Source organism: Chelon labrosus (genome assembly GCF_963514085.1).
Source record: "Chelon labrosus genome assembly, chromosome: 7".
NCBI lineage: Eukaryota > Metazoa > Chordata > Actinopteri > Mugiliformes > Mugilidae > Chelon > Chelon labrosus.
In genome coordinates this window covers 17579483-17603453 of record NC_140343.1, presented here as the reverse complement: position 1 = coordinate 17603453, position 23971 = coordinate 17579483, and the positions used below count along the sequence as shown (strand labels likewise).

General features: G+C 41.0%; 1 protein-coding gene across 3 annotated transcripts in view; it reads right to left on the bottom strand.

The window, feature by feature from the left end:
- sbno2b (strawberry notch homolog 2b) overlaps positions 1-22428 on the bottom strand; it is a 54088-nt gene extending 31660 nt beyond the window's left edge. For 2 of the 3 annotated variants that reach the window (XM_084547994.1, XM_084547995.1), the window contains exons 1-4: positions 22294-22428; positions 7275-7503; positions 6174-6259; positions 620-743 (exon numbers count right to left, since the gene is read on the bottom strand). In XM_084547994.1, coding sequence (XP_084404120.1) covers positions 620-743; positions 6174-6259; positions 7275-7382 — 318 coding nt within the window. In that variant the 5' untranslated portion in view covers positions 7383-7503; positions 22294-22428. Of the gene's footprint in view, positions 1-619; positions 744-1290; positions 1488-6173; positions 6260-7274; positions 7504-22293 lie in introns of those variants that run through there. The other variant, XM_084547996.1, reaches the window with a different exon arrangement.
- Between the last annotated feature and the right edge of the window lie 1543 nt (positions 22429-23971).

Genomic DNA, 23971 nt, shown 5'->3' with positions numbered 1-23971 from the left:
CTAGGATAAGTCAGTGAGCAAGCAGAAGGCTGCGCCCTCACTGTCCACGTCTGAGCATTTACCCTTCTCAAATGGATGTCCTAGACGAGGATAATCCCACAGACACTCAAGTTATTCATAAAGGCTCAAAACCCATTCAAGAACTATCTTACAAAGCCAAAATAATACCAAAATGTATTGCAGATACAACTCCAAGCACGCCCCTGAAAATTATAGAGATTCTGGATACAACTCCGATGTCTTAAGGTGCAGTGTGGAAGAATGTTAAATTACAGTGTCTTATTAATGACATGTCTTAACAGGACTGCGGCAGGCGAGGCTAGTCGTCTAGACAACACTAGGCCTTTAATAAGGTTGCTCTAGGTAAATTAACCTGTGCTGAATACACATGGAAGACTAGATGAAAGGGTGGGAGGGAGGAATGGTCGTTAACCCTGATAAGCAAGTAAAAGAGTGCTTGACACCAAAAGCAACAAGACAGACACGAACATTTCAATACATCCAACTGTTGTTTGAGAGTAATTATGAGTGTTTCTTAATATCGGGTGTTAACAATTGTGTGATGTAACTTCACTGCAAGCATATATGACAACATTTACAACGGTCATATGAAACCAACCTGGGAGAAATCTCCATTCCTTGGGAGGTTGAGGCTGGAAAAGTCCACATCAGTAAATCCCGAGTACATGTCCATGTGCATATCCGGAGTGGTGACGGTAGTGCTGCTGTTCAAGTGGTATTGCCTGGAGGGGAAGGAAGAGGTTTGGTTCATTTAGGTAAAACAGACACATGACGTTTTTACACCTTACTGCCGCCGAGGACCACAATCATTACTGTGAAATAAGCGGCTCCAGGACACAAAAAAAATGGCCACTGAAGAGTATCCCATGTGAAGCAGTGTGTCAGACGAAGAGGACTGCTGAAGACGTTATAAGGCATTGTGATATAATACTGCATTACATCATGTTTTAGCAACTCAAAAAACACATCTTTCAAAACAAAGTCAAAATTACTTTCAGTTTTGTTTGATGACGACAGGTTAAAACTTAAACATCAAAAGGAACTAATGGCAGAGGAGTATTCTTGTATCTTTGGACACGTGAGAGCAAGTGATTTAAAAAACTAAATAAAAATAAACAGAAACCGAGTATCCAAACCTGATAATAACAGCAACTTCAACTGAAACACCAAAGATAAGAGAACAATACGTGAGCTCGGGAAGGCAGAAGGCAGACGAGAGATCAAGAGGGGACAGACAGACAGGAAATAGAGGACAAGAAAAGCTCATACCTGCTATGAAGATCCACTTTTCCTGAATGCCAACCATTTGCCTGAACCCTATGTTACTATCTGACACAGATCAGCAGAACTTGTATTCCCCACAAGAGATATTTTCAGTTTCCTGCTGAGTACGAGCCATCATAACGCAACAAGACAGGGTACCATCAAAGCGAAAGCAAAACTGAGCCACTGCAATGGTGGAGCCGTAAACGTACCATCCCATATTCCTCTCATCCAATCACGTGCCAGGACTCAAGCTCAGAGAGCTTTGAGCTTGGCCAAAGCTATTCAAAGGATTTGTTTCTGTGTCTTCAACCACAGGCCACAGATCCGTGAGACTGATTGATTTAGGTTCAAATCACACCAAGAGGATGAAAGGCCAGCCCCAGAGCCAGTGTATACACGGTTACTGTAATTTTACTGAACAACAAAACAACAACAAGCAGCGACGCTCAATGTTGAAGCTTGGTTATGTTCTATTTTTGGTGAGTATCTGTTTTCAAAAAAATCCAGAGTCGTCTTTTTTTTTTAAATAACCACAAATGTCTCCGTCCTCTCTGGGACGTGGAGGGGATGTTAACTCAAACGGTGAAATATTGATCACATACAAACCTTTAGAAGTCATAAACCGTTAAAATGTGATATTTGCAAGGGTTTTGTTTAGTGAAGTCAAACAAACAGACAATAAATATGACAGAAATAAATGCTAGCCTACACACTGGAAAAAAAAAAATACAAAAAAAATGATTAATCATGAGTGATGACTACAAACCAGAAAAAGGGTAAAGAATCTTCTTAGTTCTCAGAAAAACACTGGTAAAGAATCATCCACACTGGAAATCCCCTTTGTGGCCCTTTAGCCAACAGTGATATGACTGTGATATTATTACAGCAGAAGTCTTGGCAGGCCAGCATTAGCTGCTCTCCAACAACACAAAGCTGGTCAGGGGCTGTCAGCCAAAGCAGCTGAATGACTTAAGATTTGTCTACATCTAGCCCCGCAGCACTGCATATCCTGTAGCTGATCACAGATTTCAACATCTCTTTTTTTTTTTTATTGCACAATTTCTTGATTTGAGGCTTGATGTTTACTGGCTACGCACATACCCATGTCATTTTTAGAGTCTCCCAACAGAGGGAGTTCATCATCTGACAACTAGAAGGAGGATTATCAATCAGTGCTTTAAACTGCTGTATTTGCCGATAACTTGGTGACTTGTTGAATCTAATGTATGTGATAAATGTAGGATTTAAACAGGACATGGTTCCCTTTAATTGTAAAGACAACCCCATGCAATTACAGTTAAGGAACAGTTCCACGAAAGGCACTGCTTTCATACACAAGTATCAGTACCCAGCATATTCTACTGCATTTCACCCTCATCATTATTTTGCTATAGTTAGCTTTATCCCTGATGAATTTACAGGAATCTCACTGTAAAGTACAGAAGCTGTACTTTACAGTGAGATTCCTGTCCCAAGTTACAAAGGCTCTGAGGGTTCAGAAAAGAAGTTAAAAACATTTCAACCACTGACCACCATGGAATTTTTATATAATATAACCGCTAACATATAAGGACGCCATTTAGGGTATTGTATCGCATTCAAGTGAGCAGAGGACTGCGGCATTTTAAAATAATTCAACGGTACTCACATAAAGTCACTTAAATAGAGAATATAGTCCTTTCAGAATGATTATTAATTAATAATGCAACGCCACTTCCATAGAAATACCACAGATAATCTAATAAAGTTTACAGGGTGCCTGAGAGTACAAGGTAAACAATGACGTACAACTCTCCAACGGCTAAGATTCCTTGGAAGAACACTTCCTTGTGGTTATCAGGAAATTTAACCCCTCACATGACCAGCAGGGTGCACAAAGTGCATTTTGTGTCACAGCACTGGGAGACTCCAGCCTGACTGAAGGATTTATCAACAGTGAATAATGCAGAGAAGGCAGACAGCAGGTAAAACCTTTTATAGTATAGTATAGTATAGTATTAGTAGGGAATTCTCGAGTTCCATGTATAAAAACGACAGTTCAAAATACTGCCAAGAGAAGACATGTCTCTTCTAATGATAATCTGAACATGCTGAGGATTTCGAGGCTGTAACAACAACATTTTAAGAGTTGTAACAAGTTTTTACTTGACATCAGGTGCCAAGTAAAATGATCTTATCTCGAGTCTGCCTCACTTTTTATTCCATCTCCGAAATGCATTGTGAAGCAGATGCATCTGTACCATCAAAATATCACACGTTTCAAGCTATATGCTCGTGGATCCACAGATACGCAGCTCAATCCGCGTCCTCTTAGGAACTACTGGCGGCTGTGGAAGTGTATTAAATGTGACACAAGTCACTCCTAAGAGGGACTTTTATTAGAAAACTGTCCTTATAAAGACGGCAAGACATTCTTATTATAGAGCTTTCCAGCTGAGTTTCCTGTACGCTCCACTACTAATACATAACATGGTTCATTGATCTGATTGGTTGAAGGCAGTTAATGATAGACTGTGACAAACAATTGCTCATCCACCCATCTGCGAACGTGACCCTGAATGGACAGCGGACTTCACGAGACACTATTCGATAAACTGCGTACATTACCAACGAGTGATACACCTCTACTACAGCTCTCCTCTGAGTGAGGTGCACTAGACGTTTTTATTACTGTTCATAGTATCTGCTGCGAGTGAGAAGTGAGTGGGCACCGTAAGTTAGTCAGCACATTAACCTGCGCAAACATCGCTGGGCCATTCACATTCTCTCCTTCACTGGTGTCATGAGATCTCTTCACCACTCTGCTTGTTCTCAATGGCCATGTGAGCAGAAAGCTGAGGGCTCTCATGTCAAATCGATTACATTCCAAGTCTAGAGTGTAAGTCAGTCGTAGGAGCAGCTTGCTCTGCAGCATGCAATTCCCGCCTGAAAAGAGGAGCACATTCACGTGGGTCAAGTGAGCAAGAGTCGGAGTGAATATCAGAAGCGGAGGTGCAGCGCTTAAGGCTTAAGCCCCTTTATCTGAGCTGAGATGAAAAACGGTTGACACGCTGCGGTAAAAAGGGTTATAATGAGTGGGGGGAAAAAAATCAGAAGCCTAGTTATCTTTTCAAATTCTGTTGGCTGCATCCTTTTCTGACAAGAATAGTCAGAATTAACACTATTTTCACAACCACAAGTCTTAGTTCTTACTATTGGGGGTCTTTACTACAACACTGAAGACGTAGATGATATCACTCACACGAATCTTGCTCCAAACCACAGACCTCTCGTGATTTTGATCACATATGTTCATTGTAAGACTTGAAGCTTGATGTCACAAAATTCCACTTTGAGTGAACCTGAAAACCACACGCTGCGCTTTCACGTCATCTGACGCTTGAACTTTCAAAGAAACACTGCACAGGCAGTAACAGAAACACCACGTCTTGATCATACACTCTTCAGATGCGCTTAATATGAATATGAGGTTTGTGATGACTACATTTCAGTCAGGTTTTGACACAAGACTCCCATTTAAAATAGGTCCTTAATCACACAGAATAAGATTCCATGCGTACTGTGTGATACAAACCCACACAAATCTTAAACTGGATCGACTCACTCGTCATGTACTCCTGGGTCACAATACCCTGCTGATGTTAGCACTTTCAAACACACCGATATTTATCATAAGAGAGCTCTCTGACGCAACAAAAGAACCCTTTACCATTATTTGCCACAGCTGTGATACGCTGCTCACAACTGTGCGTCATTATAGAATCAAAGCCATGTCATTGCACCATGACAAATAAAAGTAAAATGGAAAACTCAGATGTGACCTTTAAATCAGACTGCTAATTACAGTTCATATCAGACGTTCAACAGATTCCGCTACTGCACTCTGTTCCCCTTTTACTTTTTGCTAACTGTAGTCTGGGGGTGCTTTAATCTTTAAGCATCAGTAATATTGAATGAAAGTTCCCGAACAGCAACACCTCTTCACCAAAGTCAGTAAGGAAAGAATGTGTTAACCATCCAGCTGGACTGCAAACGCTGTCAAAATGTACCCGAGTGCTCAACCGTAGTGTGGCTAAATGCACACACTGTAGATATTGATAAGGACTGCAGCTGCTTCTGCCTTTTTCACACGTTGCTGAGGCTACGCATACACTGAATGACACCCAGCCCCCTAAAGTCACACACATACCTTGTGTGGAAAGAAAGAGACAATCGCTTTTCCTTTTCACAGTGGAATTACAAAATCAGAGCCACATTGGAAGATGTGAAGTACAACCCCCTAGTAGGCTGACACCAGGCCCTCCACTACGGGAAATGATGGAGGTCTGATAAAGACAACGAGTGACATCACCAGTGATGTGAGCCGGTGGTTTGCCGTCAGGTTAAGAAGTGACGCACTGGTCAGATTGTATCAGGTCAATACAGGTGCTCAATCAAACAACGCTCAGATTCGACTCAATCAATCAAAGAGTTCAAAAATAAGACGGATTTAAATTTCACGTAGCACACATGCGTCAGTATGCTATGTGTATGTGGCAGATACGAAATACATTTGACAATAAAGTTTTAATCAAATATCATTCATGTGACAGCCCAACAAAAAAGTATAATAATTCAGAGTGCAGAGGCTGTTTGTTACTTCATGTGTGAAACTCTTGCGGGTAGTTACTGCCCATTTTCAACGGTTTACAGCTCAGTCTAAAGCCCAGGTACTGAATGTGGTATCTGCTATGGAGCGTTCTCTCCTAACCACCAGGTGGAAACTTGTTGCAAAGTGAGAAAAGCTAACTCAAAGTTACTATACCTTCACACGCAATACTTTTTGCTGCTGCACTATTGTTCTCATGACAGGAACAACGTGTCGTGTCGAGTTTGCATTAACTTACTGGTTTCCAGATTGCATAGGGCAGTGTATGCTGTATCCAGCCGGCTGTGAGAAGGATCCCCAGGAAGGGGAGGCATATATGGAACTCTGAAATACAGAAAATGAAAAATCTGTCATACCAAAAAGCATGCAAATACAACACTGAATTTCTTAGCAGTAGAGCTTTCTCGTTATATTAAAGCATGAACAGCAGATGTTCCAAGTTTATTCGCTTCTGGCAAAATTAACAGAAAACATGTTTTCGGTATTTTCTGTAGTTCTGAAGAACTATGTAACACAAAGAAAGTGTCACCTTCATTGTATATGAACAAGCACTTCTGTAAAATGTAGAGAGCTGGATGGTTTCGCTTTCATTGTTTCCTTGTAGTTCAGTGGAAATTCTCTGGAATTTCAGTCATTAGTATATTACAACAGAGGTAGGAGGAACCTTGTTTGGAGTGCTCAAAAACTTTTTGGGACTATTTTGTTGGTGGAGGGCACTTCAGTTTAAAACCTAATTTTTTTTTTTTTAGTATTTTAGCAAATATCAAAAACAAAAAACATTAAAACAGTGACATATACATTAAGAAATTGTATTTTCCAGTTTTTATTCTGCTCTTTAACACACCACTTAAATTCTTCTTTGTTCATTTGACGTAAATGAACAATTTGCATACCTTGATAACACCACATTTAAATGGTAATTGCAAATGATACCAGAGGTAAGATCACTTCCTCGTGACTTTCCCCAGAACTGTTCAGACAACTGTAAATGTTTGAGGGGTTTTTAGTTTTACGTAGAGCTGCAGTGTCTTTACTTTTTGATAGCCAATATAATCAACACCGTTAAACTCTCCCAGTGTGTCTTTCCACGCTCTTATCCAATTCATTGTTCAGTACTCATGACAAACTTATTTGCTTGGAATTATATGTATTAAAGCACAGCCCTCCAGGGTAGTTAAGATGATCTTTAGCACATTTTAAATTATGTTCTATTAATACTTAAAACAGACTATTATTTTCAACCAAATGAGGCACACTAAATACACAGACAAGAAACTAAATTGCGCACTTTTATGTAAACGGGTCGTTAAATAAAGGCAAATAAATTGCCACAACGTACCTCCAGGTTAGAGGGGGCCACAGAGAACAAGCTGCCGTCCAGCTGAGGGCCTTCTGGATGCAGGTAGTTCTCCCCGTCCATGGCCAGCGCTGAGGGGAGGGTGGGCATCAGACCACAGCTTCGCACATGACCACCAGCTGACTTAGACTACGCACCTTTTCGACCACTACCCACGAGCCGGCTGTGTAGAAGATAGTACTCTTTACCAGGGGCAAATGCTCTCCATGACCTGAAGGAGGAGAGAGTGGGGAAAATGACAAAGAGGCGTAAGAAATGCTGCAGAGAGAAATGTTTATGACAAATGTGGTGATTAATATCACATCGAAATTCAGGAAGCACGTAAAAAATGTAAATACATTATTAAGATTAAGCCAGTTGCACACTTCAACTTATTTAACTTTAAATTCAGAGAAAAAAACATAAAAGCAATGAAACTATTTATTTGAAGCTAATTACACAAACAAAACGGCCTTCCATTTCTATGCTCAAGACTTAAGTCACCTTTGACACCACGCGAAAGGAATCCAGATCTTATTCATAATGTAGAGTGTGAGCTCAGACTTATTGATTGACAGCCCCTCATTGTGCGGACGTCATCCAACATCACTAACGGTTCCACATTCATTACAGAGCCAATTAACATCAGTGACATGTTGAACCATACTTTCAAAACTCACACGACAGGACACACTAAATCTGCACAATGCTGTATACCGTCGCAAACACAACACGCATAATCAGGCGTTCAGCGTTGTGTGAACTTGGACGACCCCGTCACGATCTCTGCGTGTTTTACAGCTAATGCTGTGCATGGCAGAAGGCTTCCTGCAGCACCACAAGCTTCCCACATGAATTGCTGCATCTTTCTCACCAACACACATCCAAACATAGTCACGTTGTCCTCTCCGTTACTAAGTCAACACAAATATTTTTTTGTTTTTATAACAGTGCTCTTTCCACATAAAAATGGAAGGAATTTGAAGAAATAACGGCGGAAGTTTTGCGGCATGTATTTTACCCGTCAGATTTCACCCTTTAGAAGACATTTAAACAACCGACCACAATGACCTACTTTGGTCTGATATACTTTCATGGGAAGACTAAACAACTCTAGATCAAAAGCTAGCAGCATGCACTGTATTTGTTACCTGAGACCAAGCTTTGATGAAAATACAAATTGGAATAATGTGTATGAATTAAGCTTTAGTTTACTATCCTACAATAAATGCTCTAAGCACAGATTTGCTTTTTTCTGATGTGGGAACACAGCCTGTAAATTACTGACGCCACAAACAAAGCATCAAACAAAAGTGAATTTTAACTTCCAGACCAAATCTTTCACAAACGTTCCACAAATCTCACCAGTTTGACAGCTAAATCAGTGCAATCTTTTACCACTTCACAATGCACGTCTGTGTAACATCAGTAACACTCCTTCGCTCCTAACTAATCAAACCCTCCTTCCTCTCGCCTTCACTCATTCCTTCCAGTTTGCCCCCAATCTGGAACACAGGTCAGACGTGTTCACTGGGGACAAAGCTGAGGTAATAAATCCTAATAGAGTTCATGAGGGTCTAAATAAGAGGGCCTTTGTGTGGCTGAGTGTGTGCGCTTGTGAGAGTGAGAGAGACAGAGACCTAACCCAACATGTTCACCATTTGGATAGCCAATACACACAAAGGGAAGCCATTTTCCCCTCAGGCTGCCAGTGTGATACTGTCTGGATAAGGGTGAAACACATGCGGGGAAGCCCAACGCAGAGAACCAACTGGCCAATTTCCTAGGCAGAAGGTCTGAAACAAAAGGATATTTGGTATTTTTTGATATGTATGGACCGCTTCCAGCCAACAAAGTTCAGATGAAGGCAGGGCAGGAAAGCAAGGGAGCCGAGGGTAGTCATGGACTGTGTATGGAGAGCCTTAGAATAGATCCCATCACTGTTGCAGAAATGTACTCAATTTAACACCCTACAGACACCCCAGGCTTAGCTGTACTGGAGGGTCTTTCCAGTAATTTAGGTCAAAGAGCTAAAGCAATCCTAAAATGGTCCACTGGTCCAACCAGTTTTACCATACCCCTTTCAGCTGCAAATGAAGCCAACGGATGACAGTCTCAATGGTTTAACATACATTGTTCACAACTTCCTTTACTCATTAACATGTGTCTTTGTGATCTGAATACAAGTAGACAACCCAAAGTACAGGCGTGAATGTAGCCAATAAACAAGGAGGTATATACCTCTGAGGGCCTTTTCAGACCTGGTACACTGTTGCCTATGAAGTTGGAATAACTTTCCACTTTTTATTCCTATTTATACACATCAGTTATGTGTTTGGAAGAGATTAATCAATAAGTGTTAAGAAGATATACACTTTATAAAGAGCAAATAACACTGTCACAATCGTTTCAGGAGACGAGGTACAAAATATTGTATTCCAACTTTATTGGCAACGGTGTACTAAAATGTGTCTCCACATAAGTCTCAAGAGACCTTGAGATTGGATCATAGTTCTGCACTCTACATGCAAAAATCACCTTCGTTGTGTGGGGTGCAAACCACTGCACCCTACACAACAGGGACTGATTGCTATCTACTGCTGTTTCTGAACCATGAACAGTGCTGTTTGATGTCTGCACACATGGCTACATTTAGACTTAAATAGACTTTACTGATCCACAAGGAAACATGATAGACAATGTGGATTACAAAGAGCTTTGAAGCCTTTCTTAATCACAGACAGCACACATTATTTTGATAAATTTTGTAGTTTAGACGATTAGATGCGTAAGGCAAAACCACTGTTAGTAGAAGAGACGAAGTGACAGAGAACAAGTACGCCCCATCAGAGTCGGGACCACTGAACTGCAAAGTGCCTTCAAGTAATGTTGGTATGAAGCAGCATCAGGTATTTACTGCAACAGCTACACAGACAGATCTAAAGTTACTACACAATGAAATGCATCAAAATACAACTTTACAGTGATGAAGACAGAGTCTGCTGTATTACTCCAATAATGAATGTAATCTGGGTTTTCACAAAATGTTAACAAAACCTGTTTTTGTTTTTTTTCCTTTTAGTTTATTACATACCTGGGGCACCATCATGTAAGCGTCTCCAATGTGGGCAAGCAATACTGGAAACTTTATTAATTATGAATGTGATGTGTACTTTTTCAGAAAAGTGACTTGTGTAAATGACACTTTACCAGTTACATGTCTGTGAAGGTTCTCAGTCATCCAGGTCAAGGTATATCCAAAAAAAAGCTACTCGGATGAGTGGTGAAACGTCTTCTCAAAAAAACTCTACATGTCCAGTTTTAAACCTTTTTTTGGATTTACCAGTTACAGTTAAATCATTTATTGCACAGCAGTCGTCTCAGGTTGACTCCTGAGCTGCTTTGCTGCTTGTCATTTATATTTCTCTGCTAGTTTGACCCGTTTACTTACGTCAATTATTATTATTTGTTTAATCATAGAGATTTTTACAGTTTCTCTGTCTCATAGCAGGATATTTGTAACATTACTGCGGGTGTGTGTGTGTGTGTGTAAGCTTCCTAAACAATGAAAGCTTTTATTTGCATATAACGCAGGGAAGTGAGAGTCAATCACATGTGGTTACTCGAAAAGCTTGTGGAGGCGCATTTAACGATGTGAATCGAATAAAAAAAAGAACGAGAAAAAGAGAAACATAAAGCAAACCTTTAATAATTAATGTGACTCAACAGAATACTTTGCTTCAGCAGTGATGTCTGACGAAACTATATTCAAACTCCAGTGTCTCAACATTTTCTGCCTGAACAACTCGGTATGAAGAGAGTATTTAAGAACGCACGCTCAATAAATCAGCACTTTACCAGTGTCAAAATGTGACAGCCAGCCTTTGTGACTGATATTATCCCAGCACAGTAGCAGTGGTGTAGATTTAAGCTGAAAATTTTTTAAGTCAATAAGTGTGATTCGCTTCAGCAGACAGGCACTCAGTCATTCCATCACCCACATCTCAAGCCCCAGTCTACCACCACCATCACATCTTATAATTCTTTCAAAGGGCAGGATTGCTTCTTGATAAATGTAGCGATTAATAAAAAAAAAAAAAAAAAAAAAACATGCTTCCCAGAAGGCCCTATCCCTCTTTCCCCCCTACCACCCACAACCAACCAGTACCCAGCCAGTTACAGTCTCTTAGCAACAGAAAAATGTGTCTTGTGCTGTCCCCTGTTCTCCAACCGCCACCCCTCTAGTAGCGAGCCTCTGAGGATAATCAATACTGATCATTGTAAGAGTGGTCCCAGATATCTCCTTCCTGTAAGGCCTCTCATTACCAGAAAACAGCAAAAATCCCTACTACTACTACTAACTCCTGCAGAGAGGAAGAGGGAGGTGACCAAGAAGAAGGTTTGCAGAAAAACAAATACACACCACTGCAGCATGTGGGATAAAGTAGCTCATTCAACAAAAAGCAAAATGAAATCATGTTATGGTATATCCCAGCAGCTTGGTTTGTTTAAAATGAGTCACTTCTGTCAATATTTTAATTATTGCTCACATTAGGGCTTCCAGGCAAAACGAATAAATCTATAAAGAGGGCGCGAGAAGAAGTCTTCTGCAGTGTAATCTCTTAAATCTGTTAATTACAACAAAGGTTACTGCTGGTTTTTGTGCAGCCCCCTCCCACGTGTGTCTCCCTATTTATCTCTCTCTCTCTCTCTGGGTGGCCTGAAGCAAGGGCTTGCTGCAAGCAGATTATGCCACTTCTTGTGAAGCATAAAATCTGAAAACAAATCCACACACTGCTCACTGAATGTGAGCAGAAGAAACTGCAAATATGGAGATTTGGTGTCTTTAGAATGATAGAAACGGTATCTCCAGCGTTGTAACTGTATCCTAGGCCGATTGGCTCTCCTCAGCTGTGTGAGTCACTGTGTCTGACAAAGGCAAACAAGAGGTTAACAAGCAGCACGGCTCTGTAATTTTACAAATCCCTGATGTGCGTTGTCTGACAGGGCACCCAACATGCACTTGCCAAGCACGACAGTTGAAAGGTATTGCAGTCAGTGGTGTGAAGAACTACACGTTCATGTAGTTCTGGTGGCCTTTACTATCAGCGGCTGCCAGAGCACATGGGAATCATCCAGAGAAGTGTGACTTCCTTAAGCTGCTAAGTCACGATTAATGCTCACGAGGAGAACCACCACCCTGTCTGGCGTGTGTGTGCGCCATGTCACTCACAAATACACAATCACATGCAGAAGTGTTAATATGTAATCATAATTCCACACGCACTGAAAAGGTTTGCAAATAAAATGGAAATTCAACTTGTAATACACATGGTTATGTATACACGACTCCCTCTGAATGCATCTCATCTGTTCTTTGGAATACAGAAGTTCATTGAACATTCAGTTTTCATTCACCAAATATTCAAAACCAGCTCCTCACAACTCATGGGGTGTCCACAGCAGATGCATTTATGTTTTAATTTCCATTTTAGTCCTGACTTCATATGAAACATGATCTAAACTTGAGGAAGTCTATTTATTTTTATGTACATCTGTGGCTGCATGTTTAAGTCTGTGAAACGCTCTCTGAGCTCACTCAAGTGTACAGCGGCACTGGCTGAACAAGTCAGGAGCAGGCGCCACCGCGGTGCTGCTAAGAATAATAAGAATAAGAATAAGAAAACCTTTAATAGTCCCACGATGGGGAAATTGCAGTTTGCAACAGCATACAGAAATGACAGAGACAGAACAGATAACAGACATATTGCACATATTAGGAGTGCTCGCCATGTGCGATCGCTGTAGTGCCAGTGTGGACAAGTCTGTGAATAGAAATGCTAAGAAAAAGAAATCAAACATGGGTTTATGAGACTGAGGACCCCTCAACACAGACATGTAAATCCTTCCTAAATGAGGACCAAGGTCCCCAGACTTAGATGGCAGGGACACCACGCGTCTACGAAAGTGCTCGTCATGGTTAGGCATCTTTTTGTACAAATTTTGAGTTGTTTCTTTAAAAAAAAACTGTCTCGTATCTCTTGTAATGATTTTGTGACGTCTGCACATTTCTCTGTTTTCACTTCACATTTCACTGTAGGTGAAGCCCAGGGGATTAAACGGCCCAGGAGGCCTGTACGGTAATCAAAGGTTACCCATGAAATTAACACAACTGCACTTTCCGTGCACGTGCATGGGCCGTAATAGTGAAAGCATACTGTGCGTGCGTTACATGTGTGACAACCATCTGTTGGCATTTGTCACACTCTCCTCTCGTAGGCTGCTTCTGCCTTCACTACTAATAAGCAAGCCGACAACAAACATTCAATCCAGTGCACGGCATTCGCTCATCACCAATCTGAATCCATCAGCATCACCAGTAATCAGGTTAGAAAGGATCAGGGCCTTACACCAAAGCAACAAGGGGGCTGTTAGCTGGTTATGATTGCCCTGACTGGCTGGATTCATTAGCTACTGTGATGAAATATTCATAAAAGGAACAAGTTACTTCCCAGGGAAACACAGGGCTCCATCATTCAAAACAGCGTGCATTATTAATCAGCACCTTTTTTGACACAAAGGGTCTATTACTTGCCACGGTGTGCACACGCACACGACGTATACCCTTAAGCACAAACCTGAACAACACAGACATTAGCTACCTATCTTTGCTTGTTCTGCTCTATTGAGTATCACAGTCTTTACGATAAAGGGGCTGTGAACAGCGCAGTAACTGAGCAGGACACCAGATAGAGAATAATGATCGAATGACTGTGTAACTGAATCTGCCGTCTTATCAAGAGCCGGGAAATGAAAACAAATTTGGTTTTAAGGGGCTGTTGTTATTGCATTTAAGAGTCTCTGGACTGGGACGGCACACGGTAACACGCTAAGCAAACGCACAGTTATCTGAAAGGGCTTTTGAATGAAAGTCAGGGTTCAAAGATTTAGCTGCTTGCAAGGGAATAACGATTAATCCTAATTAGATCTTCACCAACCCGCTGCAAGTGGCTATTCGGCACCAGTTGGCCAAGGGATGACGGATATCTTAGCGCCCACAAAGACCAGCTGAACCAGACGTTGAAGTAATTTATCCATAAAGAGAGAACTTCATCACAGCAGAGCACAGCAGAGGACGGCTTTGTTGTGGTAAATAAAAGCACAAGTGGATGGGAGGACGAAGGGGCCAGGGAGCAAAGAGGAAAGAGAGGTGAGGGTACAGATTTTGACAAAGGAGAGAAAGAATAAAAAGGACATTAAAAACAACGGCTTACAGTGCCTTGACGACACTCATTTAGGTGCAAATCCCCTACTTCTAGCACCGCTAGCACCCACCAGAAATAGATCAAAGTTGACCGGATCAAAGAGAAAATGATCCACTTAGCTGCCTCTTTCCCCCGTTTTCGTCTGTCGTCTAATTTGTTCCGAACAGAAGGATGATGACACATGCTAGTGGCGTGCGGCTCCTCGGCCTTTATTGCTCCGGTTCAACTAGTTAGGCGAACAGACAACAGTGTCATTTACCTAAACAAATTTTTTTAACAGAAGTAGCCATTATGATACTGCGGCATTTAAATAAGCGTTTTTGTCCCTCACACCCATCTATGTAAAGTATGCGTTTCATACGTGTGCATTGTCTGACAAAGTATTATTGTGTGACAGTCACAGGGTGCAGAAATGCAGAGGTTGCTGACAAAAAAAAAAAAGAGGACTCGGTATTTATTTTCTGATACTTCCCACCTTTACACTGTAGACTACTCATATTGGTCCTTTCGATTCTCAAAATGTGGGCCGACTCCTTCTGCATTTCTGTCACCCTCCCACTCCATATTCTCACAGTCCCGATCACCAGCTGTATACTCTCTGATATTGCTTACTTGCATTTCCATCACTGTGCCTTTCTTTTCTTACAAGTAACGGCCTGTTGTTCTCCTTTGCTTTCTGTTTCCACCACAATCCCCACAACGGCAGTGTGGCAACCCACTATATGTCACCCTGTCCCAATTATTCTCACATCCACTCGCCCTTGCTTCTTGCCTCTTGTGACAGCACGCCGGTGGCTGTTGCCTTTCACCCAGTCTGAACCCCAGACAGACTCAGCAGCTGATTGGAGGCAGCTGGTTCCATGTCTCTGAATCTCCACCCCTGCTGCCCACCCCTCTCCACCGTGGTTATTCAGAGAATCAGTCATAACACCCGGCAAAAGCTATCAGCCTACAACACAGCAAAGGGAAGTAAAAATGGTCAGGACTACAGAACTGGAGTGCACACAAATCCTGTTTTGTGTTCTTGTGAAATGCGCTGAAATTCTGAGAACTCCGCTCAGCTGCTGCTCAAATGCAGACAGTGCTCTACTGCACCTCACTTGTCTGGCAGGTGTGAGAATATTGCATCACATGCACACGGTGTCAGGGAGCTTGTTTGTGTCTGCCACTTTGCTATGCTAGGTTCAGTCCGCTGTTAGACTGCAGTGTTAAGCTTTGCTGGCTGATCAGAAGAGGCTGCTTTTGTACTACAGAACAATAACACCGCTGCAAAAAAAATGTAAATTGGAGTATAAGTGGTCAGCAGCCAACACAGGAAGGCCAAACACCCAATGAGCTATAAATTCAGTTAAAAAATGAGAACGAACAAGACACTGCTAGTCCCAGATGAAGTTAACAAAAATTTCACTCGATTCCTGTGCGCGGGTGGGACAGCAAAACATTAAATCAATTTGTCTGTTTTTACATGGAACTGCTACGGCAGCTCTGATGTGGGATATTTTCTTTCTTTTGAACTTAACGCGAGATAGGAATGAAATGAGGAAAATGTCGTTAGCTGTGACTTAGTCTAGAGTTCAACTGTGTAAAAAGAAATAATAAAAACCAAAATCAAAGTACAGTACAGACTGTTTACACCCACTCTCAGCTGGTGTATGTAGCAAAATACAAAATACTAATAAAATCTTCCTTCATGTGCTGCCTAGCTCGTTAGATCTCTCAGTTAAGAGCTGCATCATTGTGATAATGTAGTTACAATGTGCAAGGTATTGTATAATATGAAGGCACATGTGTTTGAATATTAGTTCATCTCTCCGTCTACTAGCCAGTGCTTAATATATGTCATCAAAGTCTAATATTCAGTGGTTAAGTACATTAAAGGCTTATACATGCCATAATTCTTACAATAATGTTAATATTTTTTTTCAAAAATACACACACACACACAAAACACACACAAAAAAAAAAAAAATCATGAAATTCTGTATTGTTAATCAGGCCGGTTTAACATATGGAGTTCTACAAATCCTCCTTGTATCAGTCTGGCTATGCAAGTAGACAATACCACTTTCATTATGAAACTCAGTTCCAGTCTAGCTCTGCATTATCCTACTCTGGTAACATTTGCCAGAATCTATTCATTTCTGGCTCTAATCCATTTTGAGGCAGAATTTTCGAATCAAACCCATCTTCTCACAAATCCCACCTCCAGCACAGCCTCGATAACTGAAGGGCAGGTTTCACCATAGGAAAGATCCAACTGTTGCTTCACCATCATATATCCAATTGGACGAACACTAAGGCCACGTCCACACGTACGAAAACGATCTTTTCCCTCTCCGTTTTCGACGGCATCATTTCAAGAAATATCCGCGTCCACACGGATCCGTTTCAGCACGACCGAAAACGCTACTTCATATTCCAGGCCTATAGGTGGCGCTGTTTCAGTTTCAGAAATTCACCAAAAACGGAGAGGAAGAGGCGGAGCATGCGCACAAATCTTGAGCGCTGTTTACAAATCGCCTTTTTTGCTCAGCGTGGTGGCACAGGAGCATGATATGTTGCCCTAGTAACCCTAATAGGCTCAATATCTTCTCCAGCAGGAAAACTAGCATGTAGTCCGCCATTGTTGTTGATGTTGTTATGAGACGTCTTGCGGGAGGTGGAAGGCTGCTCGGGGGTGTGGCGATGAAATCATCGTTTTCGCCGTCCACATGGAAACGCAAGAGCTGCGTTTGCGAATTTCTCCACCCTGGGACCCGTTTTCAGAAAAGTGCGTTTTAGGGCTATGTGTTTACAGGATACGTGTGGACGATCGGCCAAAACGATGCAAAACTTCTGCGTTTCTGCGTTTCCGTGTGGACGGCCCCTAACTGAAACATAGGTGAGTTAAAATAAATAAACTGTCTGCAAACGCTACAAATAAAGATGGCAGGACAAAGCAGGTCCAGATTTAGCATGTGCTTTACGTGAATGAAAGCGAACTGTGCATCAGACTAGGCTCTCCCTTACAGACTGACAATGTCTATTTTTGTGATTAATAAAAATTATCTTTCTCCCTTATGGACACATTCAAAATAAATATCCTGGGATGAATTTCGTGCCATTTGTCAAGAAAACAGGGACTGCAAACATTTACTCACAATAACAACTTGCCAAAGCATAGGCCTTAGGGTGTAATATGTTTATAAAAGGACAAGGAAATGCAAATTCACCGATGACTAAAAACACAAAGGTTAACAACGTGTCTTCTAGTTTTGGGCACAAGGACAAAAAAAATCTAAATGATTACAAACTGAAGTAAGGAAAATATCTTTCTATATTCATAAAATATTGTATATGATACATATAAAAAAAATCTAACATTGTGCTTTCACACCAGGCCAGAGAGCACAGCAGTTACACTGTGGCCACGGTCGAGGTTTCAGCGCTACTGCCTTAACTTAACTGTTGTTACAGTTAAATGAGATGGTGTGGTAAAGAAAAGGGCTACAGAGAAGGCACAAGCTTTCAAATGCATCAGCCTGTGTTCATTGTTTAACATGTTTTGAATGACACACATATCGTCAGTTCTGTGGGATTTTGTTGTGCAATTTGAATTTCAATACAGACTAAACAAACTACAATAGAATCTACAGTATTTACAACAAAAAATCATCATCTAAAGCAAGACGGTCAGGAGGCTACAATTCTTTGGCTATTTACCACATTTTAATGTCTGTAGATGCACTAGCTGTGTCTGTGAGTAGCTGTCCAAAAACGGCCTTAACAATTCTGACGAATTGCTTGGGAAGGTTAGATCTGTAGATGACTCAGAACATAGGTGTGCAGGTTGCGGTGTTGTGGCGTTTGAATCTGCTCACGTCAGTGAACGCTCATGAAATGTGAAATGTTAGAAGCTTTAAAAGAGTGTCAGCAAATCCTTCAAAGGTGGAAAACAAGGCAAGAGCAGAAATGCAACAACAGAGATAATATTCTGGATCTTTTTAGACCGGTGAATGGAAGGGATTCTAAAAATCAAGCAAAATAACCTTTAATATAATCTAACATTTATAAAAGCTTTTCTGTGCCAGATTGTCCATTTAAATAGGGTCAATGTGGAAAAAAAACAAATTTCAATTTCTCATTTCTCATTGTACGAAGAGTAACTCCTGACATCTGCAGTCATGCACCCATGCGTTGGGAAACATTAGCTGATCAGTCTTTAAATCTGAAATATGGCATATGTGAGCACTATACAACGGCCGAGGCTGTACGTCAGCCTTCAAATAACGGTTCCTTTCCTTCTCTGTTTATTACACGGAGTCGGTCATAAATCTGAGATGATCACAGCACCACCGTCCATCAATGTGGACACTAATATTTCTCTCATATTTCCTTCCTGGATGAGTCCCACTTTGAAATCAGCGTTTCCTCAACTCCGAAAGGATTTTGACACACTTTTTCCACAGCAAAACTAAAAGGCTGTGAGGCGTGCCAAGAGTGCTCCATGCTTTCCTCCGTTTTAGTCATCTCTTATAGAGTTCTTATGTGGCTTCAGAGAGATTCACATAACCTTCAGGTCTGGATGCTAGCTGGGGCATGGGATACACAAAAAGTCCATCTTTTTCTTGTCGCAGTGTAAAATTCAAAACCACGGCCACATATTCTCCACAACTGTCACTTGTTCTTTCACTCTCCTCCAACAAAGAAATCCATATCGCGCTTCGTATGTGCACTTTTATCTAATGAAGGCCACATTCCAGGAAAGCAGGGACTGAATCAAACATATTACCTAGGCCCGACTCCCCTCCTCCACTCCACATTTTTCACTCTTACTCTAATCAACCCACTGGCCATAAATGAGATTTATCGCTGGCACCAACTGGAGAGGGGAGAAAAAGAGCTACCAAAGACAAGGGGGAGGGAGAATACAGGCCAAATCACAAACAACAGGGGGCATGAGCCACGGCTGAGCCACGGTTGAGCCGTGGATCACAGCTGTTTGAACTCACCGAAGGAGATTCAAAAAATGAATATCCCAACCCAAAATACAGTATTCTACTTGGTTAAGATAATCACATTAAACAATGCCAGAACATGACATAAACATCTGGAATAAAAGAAAATACTTTCTCAGAAGACATGTCTTAACACTTTTGAAAGTTATCTGATTAATTTGCTCATCCTGCTTTGGAAAATACCCCCATGTTTTCTGCGTTTCATTCTTTCCTGTACCAACAGCTCTAGTGTGCCGTGACCCTCAGAGTCCCTGCAGGGCAAGCAGCCATCAATTGTCTGACACAGTAGGAAAATTAGGAAAGGGGGGAGCCGTGAAGCATAAGCACACACACATGAATACACACAAGCACCATTTAGAGTTTATCTGCACAACTATTCCACGCGAATCCCTGGCATTTACACACACCCTGAAAATATTAAACGCTGCTGTATTGTTCGAACGTAGCCGGTAGTATTTGTGAAATATTTACTGTTGTTTTGGTTATAAGGAACCACAGGACAAAACAAAAACAGGACTACACAACAAAGCAATTCTTCAGTGGCTGTCTTCAAGAGCATTACCATGCAGATGTACTGTAGGTAGTGAAATTGAATCAAATAACCCATCTGTTGCTATGCAATTCTAAAAGATCAGGTAGATCTGGCTGCAAGTCCAGGTGCATGTTACATTATAAAGCACCTTATCAGACTCTTTGACTGGGTCTTAAAAATGTATACAGTTGGGACATTATAATGTATTATAAATGGCACTGCTTCCATCAATGGTTAGCATAATGGCTGAAAACTATCCCACTATGTTTGATTTGAACTTTGGGCATCACCAGCCAACCAGTCCCTACTGACCTGAAAAAACCTCCAAGTCTGTACTCATATCTCTGATGTATTTTGGGCCCAGAACATTGACGGACTTACAGATAATAGGTAGGGCCTTGAATTCAAGTACGTATTTAACCGGACGCCAGTGTCTCTGATATTATAAGTGGAGTAATGAGTTCTACCTTCTTGGCGTTTGTCAGCATTCTGGCAGCAGCATTGTGAATGAGTTGCAAATGAAGAAATGCGAGAGGGACTCGAAAACAATGACACCAAGGCCATTGACCGTGTCACTGGGGGTTGGGGCACTTGAACAAAACTGAGAAAGGAACCTAGCGTGTAGCTCATTTCACAGACACCAAATAATATCCACCAGCAAGGAGTAATGACATAATTAGGATAAATAGCCAGCCACCATGGCAACCTAATGTGTCAAGGCTTGCATGAGGATTGGCTAGCCTTAGCTGCAGGCAACATACACAGTGGAAACCAAAGAGTGAAAATTGCAGGAAAGAAAAGAAGGGAGATGGGACAGCTTTGAGCTATTTTCATTTCCTCTTGGTCACTCCTTCAGCTTTCTGAGTCACCCCCAGATATGCCATTGTGCTGGTTTATGTTGCTAAGTCGATGCTTTTAATCATGCTTACTTTAATCTCAAATGACAGAAGATGTGAAATACAAGGAAAGACCAGCATCATGTTCACCCTTAACTCCTCACAGTAATCACTTAAGGTGGAACAAAGCAGGGGTAAAGAATACACACAGTATAGCCACGTCTCTCTTAGCAAACACTTACTTCTTAGCTATACTACAACAATAGCATGTAATTAAAAGGCACCATTATTCCCGTCGCTTCCTATATTGTAATAAATGACAACAATAAACAAGACACAACCTGGGGGAAAGAAATAAAGATCGACAACTGTTCTCAACTAACTCGAGAGGATATGCTAAACGTATTGTTCCATATAATTAATTCAACTGTCGTTAGCTAACACGTATCGGTGTGTCCGTGTTTATTCAATAAAACTGCTTGTGTATCATCGTGGCTTTTAAGTAACGCTTTTCAAACTGTCTGTACCGGTGTACGGCGAAATGTGGTTTCCACTGTAGAAAAGTAGAAAGGCACACTGGTCCCTACACAGCACAAAGGAAAGCAGCCAAAGCTCTACGTACAGTGTTACTGACACTACTGTTAGCTTCCCAACCGACACACGCTACATCTAACAAGGGCTACCAAGCGACCAAACGTCGGCTTTAAAATAATTGATGATTTATGAACTTCGTTTTCTTTGCCAATAATTGGGGGTGGCAAAAAAAAAAATAACAAGATCTTATTTTAGTTTCGTAACATCGGGCGTACTTTGGTTAGCTAATTGTGCTAGCTTGGTTAGCATAGCTCATAGCCGTTTTCCGACTTTGGGTATGTTCGTTTTGTACATTGCCTGCGTATGTTAATGGAATAACAGTTCGATGTAGTTTAATAAAGAGAGCCCCTGGCCATTTCTTGACTCTGAGATAAAGTGATTGTGGCAGTTGCCTACACGGTCGTGTTACTCTTTCAAAAGTAACGTACTAAGCAAGGATATTTGATGACCCACATTACTTGCGGGTTAGCTAATATCAAAGCAATAGCTTATACCTAAGTAACAAGCTAGCTCAGATAGCTGCCGGCCTTCCACGGCGCCGACGTAAAATACCTTCAACGTTATGTTTGGTTTGTTTGCTATACACCAGCCCTTACTTCCTTTAGTCTTAACTCATTCCAAGTATACAGATAACGTCTCCTCTGATAACGCTTAACTTCGAGACGGACGCTTAGAAACCGGCGTAGCCCGTCGTAAAAAACGTGCGCGCCTAGGAGAGGCTGCCCTGTACGCATCTTGTAATAAGGCAACTGCCGATGTGTCGCTCGCCTTTTCACAATATCCTCGAAATACACTTACCGTTAATGTGTTACTTAGTCTCAATCCAAACCCCGGGCCCACGGACTGATTTTGAGCGAACGCCCGCGTCAAAGTAACAGAAATGAGGAATTTTATCCAACTTATTCTTCGTAGTTGTTTTCTCCACTTCCTGATTGAGACGGTGCCATTTTGAATAGCGAAAAAATATTTCCGCCGCTGTCGTCACGCGAAGTGCCGCTTGTTGATCGAGAGCAGAAAGCAGGCAGGCCATAAATAGGTCATCAGTAGCCTAATGCCGGGTACACCTGAGCCAATGCAACTTGGAATAAATAAATAAATAAGATAAGGATAAACGAGAGCAAATTATCTGCCACATAGATCAGTTATTGACCCCTTTGCTAATTAACGCATTAAATAATAATAGCCTGTTAATGACAATAGGCCAGAATGCATGTGCATGCATTATTACCTTAGTAAAGTATAAATATTCTTGTTTATTCGATATAAAATGCGACATTTCGTTAAACTAAATGCAAGACTAAAATCGTAAACATGTATAAAAATAGAAACTAAAACTAGGCCGACAGAAGTTCTTTTTTTTTTTTAATCCAGTCCTTTTCCGTGAAATAGGTCTATTGAAATAAAATAGGTCTATTAAATATAAAGTCCTCCACGAAAAAAGATAACTGTCTTGACAGAGCACTTAAGGCCATACTCAGTTAAAATGGGCTCTTTGTACTGGATGTTTCAGTCAGGGAATGGGGTGACAGCAGAAAATATCATCAAATAAAACAGATATTTTGGCAAAACTGTGTAATTTAAAACTCATCATAAGAAGGATAATCATCATTTCATCCGTATGAAATTTGTTTCACAAATTGTATTTGGACTTAAAGTTAGCCATGGGCCTAAATTCAGTACACAATACATCAAACACTACTTCTACTGCTGCTACAACATTTATTACAGGATGACAGTTTGCACACCACTGCACATAATATCTGTATATTGCACAGTCAGATTTATATTTACATTAATATTTTTTATTAATGTTTATATTCCATTCATCTCTAATTCAGATTTAGATATGAAGAATTACTACTACTACTACTACTTTTTATACTGGGCAACTATCAGAGCAGAAACTAAATCTTGTTTCACTGTTCAACCTGTGCTCTATAATGACAATCTTCTTATTCCTATTCTTACTTTTAACAATAATAATCAGCAGATTACCTACTTCCTGTTTCCTGTGGTGTTTAACAGCCAATCAGAGCTCTCCATAGGAATAGTTGATTTTATATATTTTTTAAGAAAACATGATGAAAGCTCATTGGTTAAAAAACTCAGTGTTTAATAACTGCAAAAGACAGCATGTAGACAACGATTTTCAATGCACAATAGAAATTATTAGAAGAAGCACAAATGGCACAAACATTACCTTGAGGTTCAGTAAAAGTGAATTAAAAAAATGAGTAGGGAGATCTCAGGAACCTTTTGTTTAAAAACAAGTGTAGGTCGCAGTGTTCTCATATGCTTAGCCTGTCTTCTTTTTTTTCTCTTCAACAAATCCATACTTCCCCGCAGACAGTTATTGTACAAAATTGCATTTCATTTCAGATGTTAAATGGAGTACACGCTCATCTTCCTCCTGCAGGTCTCATCTTGGCATCCATCTGCCCATTCAACGTTATTGAACGGCAGAGCTGGAAGAGCT